This window comes from Scomber scombrus, chromosome 16 (genome assembly GCF_963691925.1).
Source record: "Scomber scombrus chromosome 16, fScoSco1.1, whole genome shotgun sequence".
NCBI lineage: Eukaryota > Metazoa > Chordata > Actinopteri > Scombriformes > Scombridae > Scomber > Scomber scombrus.
This window is the reverse complement of record NC_084985.1, coordinates 8036792-8056342: the sequence shown is the minus strand read 5'-3', so window position 1 is coordinate 8056342 and position 19551 is coordinate 8036792. Positions and strand designations below refer to the sequence as shown.

At 40.6% G+C, this 19551-nt stretch overlaps 1 protein-coding gene across 1 annotated transcript in view; it reads right to left on the bottom strand.

Annotated features, from left to right (window-relative positions):
- The window catches only part of med30 (mediator complex subunit 30), a 41618-nt gene that overhangs the window by 11479 nt on the left and 10588 nt on the right, over positions 1 to 19551 (bottom strand). The window contains exon 4 of the mRNA XM_062435974.1: positions 17628 to 17735. Within this exon, the coding sequence (XP_062291958.1) occupies positions 17628 to 17735 (108 nt within the window). The remainder of the gene's footprint in view (positions 1 to 17627; positions 17736 to 19551) is intronic.

The window sequence follows — 19551 nt, the reverse complement described above, 5'->3', positions numbered from 1 at the left end:
TGGTCTCAATCTCTAGTTACAATTTTTCTTCAATACAACATGATGTTCATTTAGTAAATGATGATCATATTTAGAGTAAAACAGACGATAAAGCAGGGTATGTTCAAAGCGTGGCTACCTTGTGATTGACAAGTTACTATGACAACATTGATTATGTTACATAACCTGGGCATAACCCCGGAAAATAGGCGTAGTTGTCACTATTCACAGTATGTTTTCAGTTCATGAAAGTTAATTGTAACATTGTAGTCACTTAAAACAATATTGTTCAGCATTTAGTTGTACTAAAAGACCCTCTGTTCAGTTTCTCCAGTAAGTACATTTCTTCTTAATGGTGTTACGCCTGTTTTTCGTTAGAGAATATAAGCATTAGCACTAATAAGCATTATCACACTTATACATAGACTGTAAATGCCCCATTCTAACCAAGCTAGCAGCTAGAGCTAGGATCAGCTCCACCCTCTTGTCCAAATATGGTCACTTCTGGCTTCAAAAATCAAAAATGGCAACTGTCAAAACGGCAAACTCAAGGCATCAAAACAGCAGTCCACAAACCAACGGGTGACATCATAGCAGTCTGTGGTTGTAAGGTTCCACCAAATAAACAAATTTACCTTAAAAGGTTTGTTATTAAAAGGTTGTGATAAATCTTGAGACAGGATATACAGTTAAATAATAAACATAAGAAAAAATATGATTACAGTAAATTCTTGACAGTAAATGTCACCAGAAATAAAGCATTACAGTAAGTATTAAAATACAACAAATGTATTTAAAGCTTTAATTAAGAAAAATTAGTTAGTGAAATAGGTGCGGTGGGAAAACATTACTTTTTCATTGATTAATGAGTGGGAGGTCTCTCCCCAGATAGAAATTGATCACTTTCACTGAATAGAACAAGAATGCTACCATATCTGAGTCTGAATATAATTAAACGTTTGAGTAAGACATATTAACACCACTGGGTGACCAGTTTTGCTTGATGATTGTTTTTATTTATTTGCATTAAATGTGTTTAATTGGTTCTAAATAAAAAGAGACAAAAAGAAAAAGGGGGTCAAAATGCCTATGGCCATGAAGTTGTATCTGTTTAACTGTGGCCTATAATATTGGTCTGTAGTTGCAGGTTCACTCAACACAGCATCAGTCGGCATTAAACCGTGTCAAACGGCTGCTGACTCCCTTTAATTAAAGGTTTTCCCTTTTTGACATCTCTGCTGCTAACTAGCTATTTTATGGCAGGGTTTAAAGAGGAAGTAGAGTTCAGTCTGAAAGTAGCTGCAGAGACTTGCTGCTGCTTGAAGGACTGTTTTAATATGCAGGTAATATGTGGATGTAATTAAGTGGGCGCATAGGCATCTGTATGCATTTTTGTTTATCAGTGAAGAGTAGGTATGACTGCAGATGTGTCTGAACATGTACAACAGTGTGTGCTCATGAATACACACATGCACGTGAGCGTTGAGAGCTAGAAGCCGGCATTTGAAGAGTGATATCCCGCCGCCTCAATCTCAGAGCAGACAGGACGTCTTCCTTTCATCTCTCTCAGATGTCTGTCAGGGGCTTATATCATATTCTGAGGCCACACTCTAAGTAAACATGATACTTCAAGGGTTTTTAATGGCCAGTGGAGGGTTTTTCAAGAGGTTTGAAAAGAAAAAAAAACTTTGATTTAAATGTAGCGCCCTTCAGGTGCCACCAACGGTTCTCCAGACGTCAAAAGCATCTTGTGACTCAGAGATATGGTAAATTGGTATAATCACACACATGCACTTTAAATCAGCTTCCCCTATGGCATCTCTCCACTGATGTAATTTTGGTTTTTAATTACCTTTATCGTTTTAAGAGTGAAGGCACCCGTATGGGGGGGGGATAAGAAAAAGAGACAGGCAAGCAGATTTCTGCAAAGATAAAAGAGAGGTAACTCCGACTGAATACCTCCATTCCTCCCGTCCCAGATGTTGTTTATCTAGTGTAATAAAGACGATGTTGAAAAGAGAACAAGCACTTGTTACTTGTGCTTCACCCCCAGTCAAAACTGTAATAGACCCTTCACATAAAGCGGTTTCTCAAGTTCAAATGCAAACATTTCTGCCAGCACCTGAGCAAGCAGCTTTTTTTTTCCTTCACTAAATAAAAAAGGTAGAATGAAAAGTGATGACAGAGTTTGAAGGAAGAAAAAAATAAATGGGAGTGCTTTCAGGTGATGTAACATGGCCTTTGGCAGTCATGGCACAGATCTTCAATCATTCTTGACAACTAACTCTGACTAAAGCTAAAGCTGGAAACAAACGCACCATATCAGACCATGTACACGACCGAATTGCACATCAGAGAGCATGTTGTTGTTGTTTGTTGTCTACTACATGCTTCTTTTTCTTTTTTTTATTGTTGGACCGAATGCTGAATCCTCAACACATACCGTTTAATATGAGCGTCTAAACTCTGCTAAATCCTCCATGTAGATAGCAAGATAAACACCTGTCAGCAAACATAAAGTTCAAACAATTTTTAACAAAATTGAGCCTAATCCTAAAATGTGTTGTTGAATTATTATAATTTGGTTGATTAGCAATGCCTCCACTGCTTCGTTTGGGTGACAAGCTAACATTACTAACAGTATATCCACAATTTTTCCATCAATGGTTTGAAATCCAAAATGTTTTAATTATATCTCAAAGGTTTAGCCCACCATGGTTTATCATTTTTCTCCATTTTCTTGTTAATAAAGATAACAGCAATGGCTAGTTTACTCATGGCTGGCTCCAAATGGGTCTGATGGACAGTACGTATATTAAGTTAAAAAACAGCCTTTATTGAGAATCGAACATTTAAATTTTCCCATGTTTTTGAACATCAGCCCGACGAGCAACAGAGCAACGTTTTCATGAGCTGGTCTCAAAATCTCCGTGACTGTCACACTGTCAAACAAAGTGAAACGTTGGCATTGTGATCCAAGTTCAGTGATAAAATGTCAAGAGCCAGTGTCTTCATGGCTTTGATTGCCGCGCTCTTGACAGCATTCAACGCACAAGTCATCAGACAGTTTGTTTGGTGTGGAGTTGTTAGGCTGACAACAATGTGACAGTGTGACAGATGTGCGGCTGGAGGCGGCTGGAGAATTAAAAAGAGAGAGCAAACGACAATGGGCACAAACATGTACACAACGATGAGGGTTTTACACAGTGGACAAAGGGGAAGTCAGAGAGAAGATTTTGTAGCACTGCGGAGTTTGCATCATTTCATTCAAATAATGAGCCGCAAGGTGTGATGCTTGTTAAAGGACACATAAGACATCTTTCCACAATTTCAATAAAACAGTGTTTACTTACACTGAAACTCTGCAGGATACCCTTAATTGAAAACAATCCCTTGGCCGAGCGCCACTGCAGATCCATATGGTGGTGAGCGTGCAACTCTGCCTAACACTGTACCAGCGGAGGTGGAACATCCATGGATACGACTTGGAGAGAAGCCAAAGACCCTAACCAGCTCCGCAGAGACTTGCAGTCCAGATTGTGCTAGAAAGCGAGGAGGAAGAGGGTGTTTGTTTATAGGCACCTCGCTCCACGATCCCACCGATTCTACCACCTACTGCAGCACATCTACTAGCACTACCTCATTACAAAGCTCTCTATGTTTCAGCTTTTATCTTTCATGATCACCAATAGAAACTAAAACCTCATACATGTGACTGATACCGGTCCACTAATCTTTTGATCTACTCCTGCATGTATTAACGAGAACATGCTGGACAGGGGTGTTAAATTGGGTGGAAAGATAACCGATGAGCAGTATCACTTATATGACATATCGTTACACCAAGAATTGAGCTCGTAAGATCATAGCGGACCGACAGCACCCACCTTGGTCTGAATATGCACTTTTATCCTCAGGGTTAAGGTATAGCGTGCCCAGGATGTGGACTAAAACTGGCAACGTCCCTGATTTGACTCCATCAAGGGACTTTTGTTGTCTGCTATGTTCTGCTCTCTCTCTCCCTGTTTCCTGTCAGCCTCTATACCAGCTACTTTAGAATAAAAGCAAAAATGACACAACATAATTTTTTTAAAGAAAAGAAGAAAAAAAAGGCATCACATCCTTTGTCCCACGCTGTATTCAGCTGCTTAACAAGCTTTGATCACAACACACTTTACTCAATTTGCACTTCATGTTTTTATTGATTAACCAAATGATGCTTCTTTTTTTACTTATGATCTTTTGTCATGCATGGCTGTTGATGCTTTGATGTGTTTTTTTTTGTATGTTTTTTTGTGGTCTCTTTGTTCAAAGCAAATTCCCCCAGGGGCAATAAAAGTTTCATTCATTTGAACATTGATCAAAAACATCCAGGGCATCCTAACAAAATCCATTTTTGAAAGTAAGCCCTATCCCAGATGTTGGAATATAGGATCATATACAATGATTTTGGGGTTTTCTTTGATGCAAATGTACAATTTTTAAGTCTGGTAAAACTTGGAAGATGTTCAAACTATGACTTTTTTTTTACCTATGTAAACTTGTGACCGGGTAAAACTTTCTTTGTCATTTATGCTCCAAACGGATGCCTGATGACCTGAAAAGTGCCCCGGGCCGACGTTCCTTTGAAAGTAAATTGAAAACATCTTTCTTTACTGGAGCCTTTGGTCTTTTATGTGAACTAACTTCTGTTTGATGTTTACGCAAGTCTTCATTGTATATTTCTATTCCTCTTTAAAGTGAAAAGATGCTTTTGGTATAAAAGCATCAGAAAAAGACAAAAAACATGCGTTGATATGCCTTTTTTTTTTTAGTGATGCTGCATAAGTGATCTACCAACACCATAACCGGTAAATGGTATGCACAATACAACACAACACAAAAAAAAAAAGGTTTCCAACTTTCATCCCGCCTCTCTTTCATGTGGCTGTGAGCATCACAACAGTTAGACAATAATAAAAAAAAAAAAAACTCTGCACCTCTAATTGCTTACATAGCCCTTATAGTGTAACACAAAGTAGAAATAATTGGGGTTGCACTTCACACTAAATGCAACAAAATGCTAGGAAAACACATATCCCACCCCCCCACAAAAAACACAGCTCTGATTCCTCCTCCACAAGAGCTTTGCTGGCTACACTGCCCCTCTGACCCCAGCAAAACAATTAAAAAGCCCTTGGCATACAGAGAGCCTCTAATGGGCCACATATGAGGCTGCTAATAAGACAGAGGTACGGGCACCTGCTGTGCACAGCCTACTAATTTCTGTATCCTGAACATAGCGTTGGAGGATGGGAAGGGAGCGACAGAAGAAAAAGAGGGATAGAAGAGAGGGAGAGAGACGTATAGAGAGGAAAGGGGAAAAAGGAAGTGGAGCACAGCAGGGGTTGGCGACTGTGGGCGTAGGGGGAATAGATATAAACTGAGAAGAGGAGAAACACAAAAGAGGAAAAAAGGAGACAGGGAATCAAGAGGAAGGCAGAAATGCAAAAGCGTAAGATGCAAAGAGAGAGAGAGAGAGAGAGAGAGAGAGAGAGAGAGAGAGAGAGAGAGAGAGAGAGAGAGAGCATCTGCCAACCAAGCTGCGTCCCTCTCTCCCGGTCTTATTACAGTTAGGAGGTTGCGTTTGTTTATCATCAGGCCTCGGCAGACTCCCCGCTCGCTCTTCAGATAAAACTAACCGCCAGTGCCACTGGAATTCATTATACACGCTGAGCCGGCAACTAGCTCACACAGGTCTGGAGAGGAGGGAAGAGCAAAGCCAGACAGTGGATGGCTTTTCTATTTGAAATTATAAACACCCCCCCCCCCACACACACACTACTGCCTCCTCCTCCTCCTGATTTTAATTTCTCCCTTTCTCATTTAAATAAAGAGGACAGACGCGGTAATTAACGGCGTATTACATTTTTTTAAAAAGGCAAAGCAGTGTACAGTGAGGGAGGAAAAGGGGAAAGAAGAAGAGGAGGAAGAGGAGGGTGAAGGGGCATGGGGGAGAGAGAGAGAGAGAGAGAGAGAGAGAGAGAGAGAAAGAGAAAGAGAAGAGGCAGCAGCAGAGTGGGAGAGATAGTAACTAAAAAGAGGGGGGGAAGAGAAAGAGAGGAGCTGTGGAGAATTAATAACAGGCCAGATCTCTCCAAGGCCTCCTTAATGGGCTGTGACAGGAATTTATTCACACTTAGGCTGGTATTAAATCAAACGCGAGGCGAGTGGCAGTGGCAGGCTGCAGCAGAAGGGTGGGGCAGGGAGGGGAGGGAGAGGAGGGAGAGGAGGGAAGGAGGTAGGAGGGGGGGGGCAGGTGCAGCAGCAGAGAGAACGACAAGGGTCTGCCGTGTCGCACAGGTCCGGCATTACAGCCCCCGCTTCGTGAAGGAGGGTCATCTTCCAAGGACCCTTGGGGAGAGATAGAGGGATGGAGAGATGGAGCGGGCAGGAGACGTATGAGGAGAACAAACGATGAGTGATGTGCCAATGACAAGACAGCCTGTCCCACGCCCCAGATGGAATGATTATCAAGTAGTTCGGAGAGCCGCTATGAATCATCCTTCCTGTGTGCTCGCAAAATGCACCGTCACTCACACCAGACATCCAGCCAGTCAGCCAGCCAGCCAGCCAGCCAATCTGTCAAGTAATCAGTCAGTCAGGCGGGCAGAAAGGAGGGCTTGCTTTTTCCACCGACTTGGACGGCGCTCGCTACAGACAGCTGGCGGAAAATAGAAACCGCTCCAAAAAAAAACACAAAGCGCCATCCAAATTAGCGTTGAGAGAAATATTCAGCTGCTGAATACATTTCTCATATTCTTTTGTTTTCCTTCATTATGTGGTGTGTGACTGGTATTGTAGGATATTCATTAGGGGGTGTAATTTGTGGTCACTTGGGGGTGCCACAGAATTCGGTCTGTGTTTTTTTTTATTATTATTGGAGCAGAAACATAGTGTGGATAAGCGGGAACCCTGAATTGATATGCACAATCACATTCTGCGGCACCAGAGGTCTGCGCCACAGAGATTGAACAATCGCAACCCATTAGGCACCAATGAATTATAGCTAATGCATCTTAAACATTTATGCAAACACTGTTGACTTTCACACATGCTCTGGTAAAGTTTACTTCTTCACACACATACGCTCACATTTGCATAATCTGCAGCTCACTACATGCTACATGCCTGTGAGAGAACAAGCATTATAAGACAATCGCGGGCCAACGATCACATTTACATTCAGGCACGTTGTAAACTGGAGACCAACCCTTTCGAGCACACTTCAATTTAAACGCATATTGTCACACGCGGCTCGCTCTCCCTAGTAAAAAGACACTTGTGGAGAGTGATGAGCGTGTTGCCTCCTCCTCCCCTCCAACTCTGGGCAGATTGCATCACCATCCGTCAGCCAGACTCCGACAAACAGCAATTACCCCAATCGACAGATAACGAGAGCAAGGCTATCACTCACAGCCAGGACGCCCCATAAAGCAGCCAGACATTACCATGGAGAAGTCATTTATCTGCCTCTCCCCTAACCATACCCCCCCCCCCAACCACTACTACCACCACCACCCTTTCTACCACCCCTCGCTGATCTTTACTTCTACTACCTGTTCAATGGTATCAGCTTGCCGGGTGGGCTTCAGGCTTCAGGTTTCAGCGGGAAAAGGGCAAAGGATGTGGCCGAGGGGGAACTACCACGGCTTGAGGCTGTAACAAACGCAGAAGTACCTTCCAGTGCAACGCCACCGATGACTGCTGAAGAAATCTGTGATAGGGTCAACTTCTCTGTAGAAATATTTGTTTGCTTTGGTCTGAATAAGTGTATGAGTTTCTGCTTTGTTGCATTTTTTTTCCTTTGGTTCGGTTTCACACAGCAATATTTCAACAAAAGCTGTCTGAGCTGTCACTACGTTCAATGCTCCAAAATCTTGTAGGGGGGGAGAGTTTATTTTTGAGGAAAAGCAGATACGCTACAACATTTATAAAAAAAGACTGAATAAATCTTGCCTTTGTAAAAAGAAAAGAAAACTAATGTATGAACCGTAGCACTCAGGGATACGAAGGTGTGCTAGTTCCACACAGCTGGGTGGATTAGTAAAATGGTCCTTGAACATATTTTCTATCAGCAATAAAGTGTATTTTTCTCTCTCTCTCTCGGTGCTGAAAGATGCACAGTAGCAGCTATTCAACAATTCTTTTTTTATTCTTATTATTTAAATTCTTATTAATATGAATAAAAGCTTAATCAAGCCAATCCTACCAAAAAACTATTTACAATTTCCTTTTTTTTCACATTGGTGCCCCTGAGCACAGCAAATTGGCTGGTGCCCCCCAGGCACTCGCCCAAAGCTATATATGAATGATCCAAGCCAGACGTTTGGGCCATATACCAAGAGAGCAGAAGGGTACATTTGAACGTGCTTCAAGATAAAGTCAAGAGAACTATGTGATGTTTTACGTTGTTGGGAAGAAGACGTGCTGCCTTGAGTCGGCTAAAGAGAAGAAGGAGCATAATGTGCAGTGCAGCTGGCTACTGGAGCTGCTTTAATCCAAGAAATGTGCATTGCTTTCTGCAGTTGGGATCCAGTTCAGATCAAGTTCATACCGCAAATGAACCGCACCAAAGTTCGTTAGTAACCAGACCGAGACCACCTCCTTCAACAAAGACTCAGTCCAGTACTGAAGTCTGCACCCGGATGCGACTGCTGTGTTCACACCTGCCAAAATGAGCCGCACCAAGGACGTTAACACTCCAGGGTTCGATTCAGTCAATGAAAACACCCAAAGTCACACCCAGTATTTCTTCCACAAGTCGTTATGGTCTCAATGGTTTTCTTTGTTATCTATGATAGTAAACTGAATCTCTTTGACTTTTGGCCTACTGGTTGAACAAATAAATAAAAAAAGCAATGTGATATCACCTTGAGCTTTACAAAACACCACATTTTATAGACCAAACGATTTATCAAGAAAATAATCAGCAGATCAATTTACAATGAAAATATTCTTTAGTTGCAGCCCGGCCGTGATGAAGAGACGACTACGAGTCAACAATGACTCATCAGCGATCAATATGTGTGTTTACACAGCAAGTTAGGGTCTGAATAGCTAATTTCAGATGTGCTAATTGGTGTCTTGGCGGTGATTTCTAAGGTTTTTGTTTCATTAACATTTAAAGAGACGCTCGTTTTTAATCATGTTTGCCTTAATTGACATCTCTCTCATGATAATACACACACACATCTGTGGTGGTGGTTGCCACTTCTTCCAACAACCCTCAGCTCCTCCTCCGCCGCCGCCGCCTCCACATTTGTATTCAGTAACCCAAAAAGCCCCCCAAAAAATAAAGACAGGGTGGCGAGTATTAAACTCAACGTCAGGCGTCACAGGTTCTATGTCAATATTTCCTACAGTCTACAGAGGAAGCGGGGCTTGGGAAAGGGCTACAGGCAGGGATTAGGTAGGGATTGGACGATGCGGACATTCATGGCTGGGCCAACACTCCTGCTTTCCATTATTGTCCTCTCGCACTGAACACACACACACACACACACACACACACACACACACACACACTTCAACAACTCAACTTCAGATCACTTTCTTCTGCCGAATAGTAACTAGGGTGGCGTCTGTTCCAAGGTTATTTCACTCGAGAACAGAGAGAACAAAAATCCCCATCTGTGGATTTAGAGTCCTATTACCCTACTATCCTATCACTCCTCCTATCATCACCCCCCCTTGCCTCCTCCTCCTCCTTTCCTCCACGATGCATTATATCATTGTTCATTATTTACAGCCATGAGTGAATTTAAATTTTGATAGAAGTCATCTTTTTCAACAAAAAAAAATCTACTTTGGGGCTTTTCTAAGGGGAAATATGAGCTTGGCAATCCTAGACCGGTGTGACATATCAGCTGGAGAGTTTGCAGCATGCTTGGACCTATCTTTTCACTTATGCATCAATCTTCTCTCTCTCTCTCTCTCTCTGTCTGTCTCTCAGCATCTTGTTACAGAAGGCATCCTATTTCCCCCGCTGCAACTGAATTTCATCAGTCTTCTGTTATTCCTTTTGAAGACCCTATCTGAATGGGGAACGGCTTAACTCTGACGATCCGCAGCTGTCTACACATCTATCAATCCATTCTTTCATCAATCTTTAACCTGTCCTCTCTTCCCTGCACATCAAGCGGGCCTCCAGATTCTCTATTTGCTGCTGTACACAGTTTCACTTGTGTCAATAACATCATGTAAATGTTCTTTGGTACTTGTTTGTATTGGTGGAGTTTGTTTTTTCCCCCCTCAGTGATTATTCGTCCTTTACCCTCCACTTCACACATCTACCCTCTTTGGCAACACAACTATCTGTCTTCCTACACCTTTCCCACCTGAACAGTCCACTTCTCTCTCTTCCTCTACTCAACAGAAGGTTTTCTTTCCACATTTCTCTCTTTTTTTTTTACATCTATATCTACTCCTCCATCAATCCTTTCATTGTAACATCACTCTACCATTTAGCTCTCTTCCTACCCTGTTCGCTCCCTCTTTCCTGCCATCTCACCCTCCTCTCTCATCCAGAACTATCCTATCTGGCTGGAGTGACTGCAGCAGATGTAGCCAGGCCACAAACATCTGCTTCCCCCTGTCCCGCAGCATCTCTACTCTGCTGATCAGACTAACCGCTTTAACTCCCCAAAGCTTGCTGTCCTTACTGCTGCCTTAATGTGCAGCTGGCCAGCCTGGGCAAAAAATCACAGCTAAATATGTTGCAAACACATGAGGCATACACTCAGTTTTTGAGGGCCAGATTGGAAATATGTGTTTCTAATAAGTTCAAATTTTAGCCTCTGGCACGGAGTAGGCGATAGAAACCATATGAACACTCAGAAAATGTCCTTAATAAGAAAAACTAGCAATATACTGTTTGATAGTTTGGCATGAGAAGCGAACTTGCTCTGATACTATTGTGTGTGAGTGTGATAACAGCCTTAAATATGGATAAACAAAGTAACATTAGATTGGTGCAGTGGCATTACTTTGTCTACCTAAGGCCCCATTTGGCCACTAAGTGAATGATACACTCTCAAATAGGGTTAAACAACATAAAATCCAAAACATAATGTTGCTAACTCTGTGCCAACAAACACAGGAAATACCACAAACCGAGTTTATCACCATCCAATAAAAGCGTACAGTCTCAAAAACACCAGCAATTAGACCCGTCCCGTCGAATGAGCAGCAGAGAGACACATGACACAAGCTGTTGCTGTTTTAAGCCACTTTGATCCAGATTGAAATGACTCAACTATTGGATGAAATGCCATGAAATGTTCTTTAAACATTCATGATCCCCAGAGGATGAATCTTTGTTGATTTTGAGGATCTTCAGATTTTCAGGTCAAGATTTTAATTTGTCCGCTAGCTTAACAGCAAAACACACGCTGCCAATGGATGAGAAATAATAACTGACACAAGAAATGAGCTTATTGGCAGTAAATGTTTCACACTGTGGAATATTTAACGATACAGACTGCCAAGATCTGTTTTGTTTGTGTATAATTAATTAATTTAAGCACATTCTTTCTTCATAGTTCATACAATTATTGGTCATTTGTAGGGAATTTTAAGTGAAAAGAAATCAGCCTATATTATCAGCTGATATTGGCCTATCACAGATATATCAGCATTGGCGTATATGTTATATGCACTGATATTTACTTTTTAAATTATATACGCAGCATTGAATGTATATTTGATCATTTTTCTTAACTCAAGTTCAATATATACATTCATGTTTTTGTTTTTATTATTCAAAGTTATTTATCATTCTTAAATTCCCAGTGTAGTTTACTGTTTCAGTGCACTGACGTCATTTTATACAATAAAGTTTATTGCTAAATTGTAAAATATCACGCCTCCTTTTACATAGCTTTGTCACGAGCGTTTGATAACCACATTTGAGGGATAATTGCGAAAAATGTGCATTTATGTATACATTCTGTATATACTGATATACCTATGCCTGAGTTTTTTACTCCCTAGTATCAGTATTGGCCCCAAAAGTAGGTCCCCTAATATTTACCAATGTTATACTATTTTCTCCCAAATCTCCTAACCTAACCTCTGGGTTTTATACTTAAAATAATGCACTATATACACAATAATGGAACTGATCCAGCTGGTCATGTAAAGGACGCGTCCACCTGTGTGGCTGTTCAGTGGTTTAAGTATCCTAAACTAATCACAAAGATGTAAAATAAAGAGTAACAGACATGGTGAACACATATATTTATGTGTTCAGGTAATTGAGATGTAGCTGCAAATCCAAATCAATATCAATACATCATTTATATTTCATACATTCATCACAGGGGAATATGCCTATATACCGTATATATATTGTATTATGTGCAATCGCATGATAAGGTCTTGCTATGTGTTAGAGATTGCAGAGTGTGAGGAAATCTTGCCCCAAGCGATTTTTCGTTAGCATGTCTTCTCAATCTCTATATGCTTGGATCATTTGACAGAACTCTATTTGCATGCTAATGCTTTGCATAGGGGGAAGGTCACATCACAAACAAGGTTATTTATCACATGCATACACAGGTCTCTAATAGTACTAAATTACATTCACTTTCAAGTCCAATATTTTATTTACTGTCGCTGAAGCTCACAAAGATAAGTTCAGTTAAGATGAAAAGAGGCAAAACTTTTATGCTTTTAGGGATTTTTTCTTCTTTTTTTTTTGCGAGAATGCTGAAGACAAATTTCTGTATTGCATTCAAGATATATCAATAAGCTTTTGGTTATTTAACCGCTACAGTATCAGCAGGCTTTTACTGTGCTCTTTGTGGGTATGGTGGCTTTGTGTGAAAAGGAGACGCTGTTTGTTTTGGACGAGGCTGAGTGCAGCTGAATGCAGGGTTCGCTGCAATGTTTCACTGTAGTGTTAACATTTAAAAGCAGCCAGGGGAGCTGTGCTGAGCTCTTAAAAATAACCAATTCTCATCTCTGCTGTTGCTGACACTCCTGACCTTGGACCATTATCGTTGCAGCACACTCAGACAGCTTGGCATGCACAATCTGTACAGAGCCAGCACAATACAGCATATACATAGAGAAGAAAGAGAGAGAGACAGAGAGAGGGGCTTCAGCTCGCATGCACATGTGTGTGCAGGCAAGTGCAAACACAATCTTGTGTCTCTGAAGAAAGAACAAAAGCTGTCTCACTCAATGTACACACACACACACACAGATATATACAAACAAAACAAATCCATGACAGAGGAGGCGAACTAAAAGGCCTCCTAAATAATGCATGATGTGTTTTAGTTGAACTTTAGCCATGCTCCACTGTCCGTAACTACTGCACTCTGGTGAGATATGGGAAGTGCTGGGAGGTATTGTCTTTGACTGCTGGTTGTTTACCTCACCTGCATCTATACAGGATATAGGTTTCATCGACCCGAGGCTGATTTTTGCACACAGTGCTTTAATGTCATCTTGATGGGCCTGTTTCCCAGGAAGAGATTAAACGTAATCCTGGACTCAAAATAATCTATGATGGCAAATACCAGAACATCAAGGGGCAGGGTTTGCCAGTGTAAAGAGAGCCTGTATCATGTCCCATCTGTAAGCTCAGCTATGCGATGCGGCGCTGTGACAAAAACAGCCATATTCCTGCATTTTGTCCAAGAATAAATTGCCTTTTCTTTTCTCATGTAAATCAACTTGTCATTTATCGTAGATTTTTCTTAAAGGGGGAAATACCAAACACACTTTCAAGTCTATATTCGTAATCTGATGCTCAGCTGGTATATGTTCGCATGACTTGCAGTTCGAAAAAACCTTTTATCTTACACTGCTCCTTACTGAAGCCTCTCAGTTCAGCCTCTGTTTGTAACAGGCTGTTTCAGCTCCTGTGTCTTTAAGGCATCTCCTCTGAATCCACTCTGTACTGATTGGCCAGCTTATTGGGAGACTCAAGTATCAAAGATTTGAATTGTCATTCCATACATGTAGATACATGAAAGAGAACAAATTACTGTACTCAGGTCCTGCAGATCATGATGGGAAAAATATATATATATAATAAAACAACAACATCTACACAATAGGGCATAATAAGTCAATAAATAAATAAGTACATAAAATAAACAGATAATGATAAAGTGAGCAGTGCAGTGTACCAGCAGCTAATACAATCTAACAGGCAGAGAGACATTACAGTATGCCCTAAGGAAGGGTAAAGAAATAGTAGTAATAGGATTTCACCTCTTTTTTTTTTTGTTGTTCTTTACTTGAAATGGAAACCTTTCAAATACAAAAAAAAAGTTTGTTTGTTTTGTTATTGTTTCATTATTCACTCGTATGGTTTTTTTTGTTTGGCTGTTTTGTTTTGTTGTTGGTTTTTTTTGTTTGTTTTGTTTTTTTCGTCTCTTTTTTTGGCTTGAGAGTGACTGTTACAGTTTAAAATAGCACTGGAAAAGTTATTTTCTTCATCCCACACCCTTTCGAACACTGGATGGTTGTTGTTTTGTTGTAATCCACAGCCACAGTTTATTTTGTTGCGTTATTTTAACAGGTTCGAAATAAATAAATAATAATAAACATCAGTACATGTTTGAGTGGACAAGGGGAAAAACCCAATGAACAACCTTCTCAACAACTTTAGCAACAAAAGCTATGGACAGCTATTTGTAATATATACAAATATATTGACTAAATAGCTAGATCAAGTATTGGATAATGGGGCCGATCTATTCATTTCAATACTATGTTTGCGAGGCGTACTACGTCATGCAAAAATAAACATTCACGTAGTAGTTTGATTCCTGTTTATTCTGAATGCTGTTACAAGTGGCCGCCGGTGCACAATGATTTATTATTTTAATAATAAATAACAATTCAGTACATTTATATCTGTGTTAATTTGTTACATTTTGTTTAATAAAGTTAGGAAAGTAATGTTTAAGTCAAGCCTGACGCTTTCAGTCTCTTCCACACAACGAGGTATTCAGTTTATTAATTCATTCAACAATGGTATCGGATCTGTAGCGGGTATCAGGAGATATGCAAAGCCCAGGTATCGGTATCGTTATTAGTACTGAAAAAGTCGGATCAGTGCATCCCCTAATTTGTAAGCATGCAAAAATATTCTGATGTCACCACAAAGAGGAAGTAGGGGTTGCAATCAGACTTGTTTTCATTTGACTTATTTATAACTCAGGATTCAATCTTTCTGCAACAAACTTTCTATCTTGATGTAGCATTACCGTGTGTCAGTCTAGAAAAAAGCTGTGTTCATTGCACTTAAGAGTGTCATAAAACAACCTCTCTATCACAGCTGGGCAAAAAAGAAAACATATCTGATAGTGAATAGATTTGAAAAAGCTCTTAGGTGTGTTTGATGTCCGACACTTGAAACCACTCCAAAAGTGAAGCCTGCACTCACAAGGAGAAAAAAGAAAGGAAATCAAAAGTCATTCTTTATTCAGCTATTATCTCGCTCAAGTTGGCTCTTTTGTATCCAATGGTCAGCCCATCGTCCCTTCACTTTTGAAATATATTTATACACTACACAGGTAGCTCCTTATTTCTATCACATTTTCATGGCTACTAGACTCTTTTCATGCACACTGGCAACACAAAGACATTCATTCTTTTACTCTTTTTTTTTTTTTTTTTATAATCTGGGTTCAGTGAAGGGGAAACCAGACATGCTCGAATCACAGCCGTGTCACATTTAACTACCACAACCAGGTGAGGGCTTGAGATGTAAATTAACTGGTTCGACTTGAGAGCTTCAGGCCGAGCTTTCATTTTCACTCCAAAAGTTCAGTACAATAGGCTATCGCTGCTGGCATCACACCCATTTGGAAGTCGGGTCTCACACTTCATTTTTACCCTAATCCACGAACAAGACACCGAGATACTTCACCTCCTTCCCTCAGGGCAGGAACATATGCCCCGCCTGACAAGGGAAATCCACTATTTTCTGGTACGGCATCACACAGCCTCAGATTTGGAAGCTTTGACCTACCACTTCATATTCTGCTGCGAACCGCGTTAGTGCAAGCTGTTGTTCACGGCGCGGTGAAGCCAACAGAACTACATCATCAATAAAGAGCTGAGATGCAGTCCTGAGGATACCAAAACCATACACTGTCTTCTCCTCGGTCCTCGGAAAAGCACAACGAGGCAGAAACCAAAGCTGACTATAAACAAGTTTGACTTATTATCAAGATTACAGACACAACTTCCCCTTATATTTCACTTATATTAGGACAAGATGACTGCTAGCAACAACTTAAGCCCTTTACTGAACAACACATTTTAAGTCTGAACCTTAATCTGAGCTCTAACAACAGGATTTTTAAAAAACTTACATTTTAAGAGGCAACCCTAAAAAAGAACAAAATTAAAAGTTTCTGACTGTTAATAGACAAATGAAACCATGAAATATGGCACTTAAATATGATATTATGATGGGGATTATGAATTGTACTTGAATCACAAGTAAACATTACATATGAATACTTATTAAATTAATCATTTTAAATCAGAATACATTTGTGAATTAAAAATAAAGAATTACATTCTTCTAAATATACTGTGGTCACGCAATTAAATCTGCTTAGAAAGGTGCTATATGTAAGAATTGAGAAGCAATTTACATGTGTTAATCATTTTCTATTGCCAGTGAGTGAACGGATTGTAACATAGATTAATAAATTACACCTTCCCTGACTGTCTCAGTTGCCTATAACAGCTTTTCAATGTAAAGGCTGGCTTTTCCACAAAAATCCAAAAGATGTGAAGTTTATGTGCAATTCTAAGTGGCTTTTGGAGAGAGCCACTCAGATAGCTAACTTTAGCTTAGAAATGGAGTCCAATAACATCAACAAAGGACCAACACCCACCACTACACAGTCAGGTTAGATAATAGTAGTAGAACATGTGAAATATATTGTGATACTGTGGGTTTTTTTGCTAATGTTAGCGTTGCTGTTTAGTCAGTTGTGGACAACATTTAAATACAATGATTGACACAGCGCCCCCTGTAAACACACCATGAGTTACACACTGGAAGCTCAACACACAAGACACACAACATGTGTTCTGGTTCCTCTTTAAGAACTGTGAGAGGAATCTGCAGACTTTCTCTCGGTTTTCTCAAGTCGTAGGGCACCAATTACAAAGATAATTGCAAATTTCAACTACATAGGTGACCTAGTTTTAATAAATCATCACATTCAGTGGTGGATTTTTTCCTTTAAAGCTGCAGGTTAATGATGGTGTGTAAATTGACTAGTCTATAATGAATTTCACACCTAATTATCATTTTCTTTAGAATTATATTAGATCCAGTGTTTCCCCCAAGATTAGACTAGAGGCTCAGGTAGATTTAACTCTTTTTCTGTCTGGAGGTCGATGCGTCTTTCACTGATATGAAATAAATTCATGTTAAGCTGTGATGAAGTTTCATATCACAATACCTTAATCAAAGCTTATATGGCAAATACACAGGAAACCAATGCAACTATGTTTTTTTTTTAAAAGTAGCCTCACCTTCTAACATCTTTACTACAGGGTTGGAAATTAAACCTCTGACCCCTGACAGTGTGGCGGTGTTAAGCTGCAGAACACAATACCTTGTTGACCTCCAGGATTTCTCTCCTCTCCTCGGAGGCAGGGCGGCTCTGGCCGGCTGAGCGATCCTCGTGTTTGGAGCTGTCATCCTCCACAAAAGGTATCAGTTGCTGGAAGGGACAGCAAACAAAACAAAAAAAGGGCTGTTCAATTGTCTATTCAATGCAAGCAAGACAACCGTAAGAGGATCATTTCCAAAATGCTGACATACTCACTGAATTGGACTGCCTTAAGTTTATCACTTACAGTGCATATAATAATCTACACTGTGACAGTATCATAATGTTTCACTTTGGTAGCTATACAGGAATAAAACTCACTTGCACTTTTCTCTTACGCCTCTCTCCTCTTATTCAGTTCATAGTCCAAAGGCAGTAAAAGCGCTATATTACACATTCACATTTTTCCTATATGCCTGCTGAGTGCAGTTATAGTTCAGAATAATGTGCGTATGGGCAATCTCAACCTATGAGTGCTAGGCTACGCTGAAGATATTCCTGTGCTGTCTAATAATCTTGTTCCCATGAAGTGGTGAAAATGGGGATTCTGTGTAAGCTCTTGAACACAGGCCGAGTCTCACTCGTCTCTCATGAACGTAGAGAGACAGGACAGAGAGAGTGAGGGGGAGAGAGAGAGAGAGAAAAAGCGAGTGGGAGATTAATTCATTTTTAAACGCTCTGTGTGCTTGACCTTGTCTGCTTGACACTACAGTGAGGCTGATGTGCAAGAGCTTCAGGCAAGGCGGCATTCCTGAGAGCCCGACAGGGTCAGTGCCTGCTGCTTTACATCGTACTGCCCCCTAGTGGTCACCTCTTAGAGGAGGAGGAGGAGGAGGAGGAGGGCAGGAGGCTTGCTGCAGTCACACATCAAGTAATGTGTGAAAATCTTGAGAACACACTGTTCCTGATACAAAACACAGCCAGGACATAAAGATTCTTATACCAAGAATGTGTGATTGATGGTATACTTGGTGATCTTTGCAAAAATACTTCATGGAATATCATTTTGACTGAAACAAGCCAGTCAGTGCTGCCTACACAGTGTTAATGCAGTCAAATGTCTATGCTGTTGTTCCACAAAACACACAACTTTAAACCAGTTATGTTAACATTAGGTTAGAGGGAAACTGCTGATTTTCAACAACTGTTGTATCATTACAATGTGGGTTGTGTATGCAAATAAACAATGTTTAACTTCCCTCTATGTTGCCTGCACTCAGAGCTCCCCGCTCATTTACCAGCAAAAGTCTTTGAAGATTTGCCTCAGTCTACAAATGTTGCCTAATTTTCTATGCTGGTGCCTTCAAGGACGGTCAAATGTGGGTCTCCCAAAAACACTCCAGTCTTCTATGTTATGCCAGTGAATAGGAAAAGCAGACACTGTTGCCTTCTATCACACTATCATGCTACCAGATACTACTAAAAACTAAATCAAAGATACAAAGCTGCTGCAGGGATGTTACAGCTTGCAGTCTGACACCCAAACTTCAGCTGCTCGGTTTCTGTGTCAGCACTAATGCAAACAACTAGCTTTACAATATAATGTCGGAGCAGAGATGAGGGGCAACTTTTACAACTTATGAGGCCGAATATATTGCTGTGGAGTCAGACATCAGTGTGACAGGAGGAAGCAACCACCACTGGAGAGGCATGACCGGCACCCGCCTGGTGAGGATGGTCAGGAAGAAGAATGAAGACAGACTGAAGACATCACGCTTCAACAAACTCTGCAGTGCTTTGGTAAACTTGTCTTTGTTTTCTGACAGAATATTATATCAGACTTTAACTCTGTATACAGAACAGCGAACAGCGACTGTGTTAAGTTACCTGAGAGTTCATTCATGCAGCTGCGTCCAGCTTGAGCACAATCCGGTTTCTCATCATCAATTATGTGTAGAAGAAACAGTGTTGGGTTGCATTTTTAACC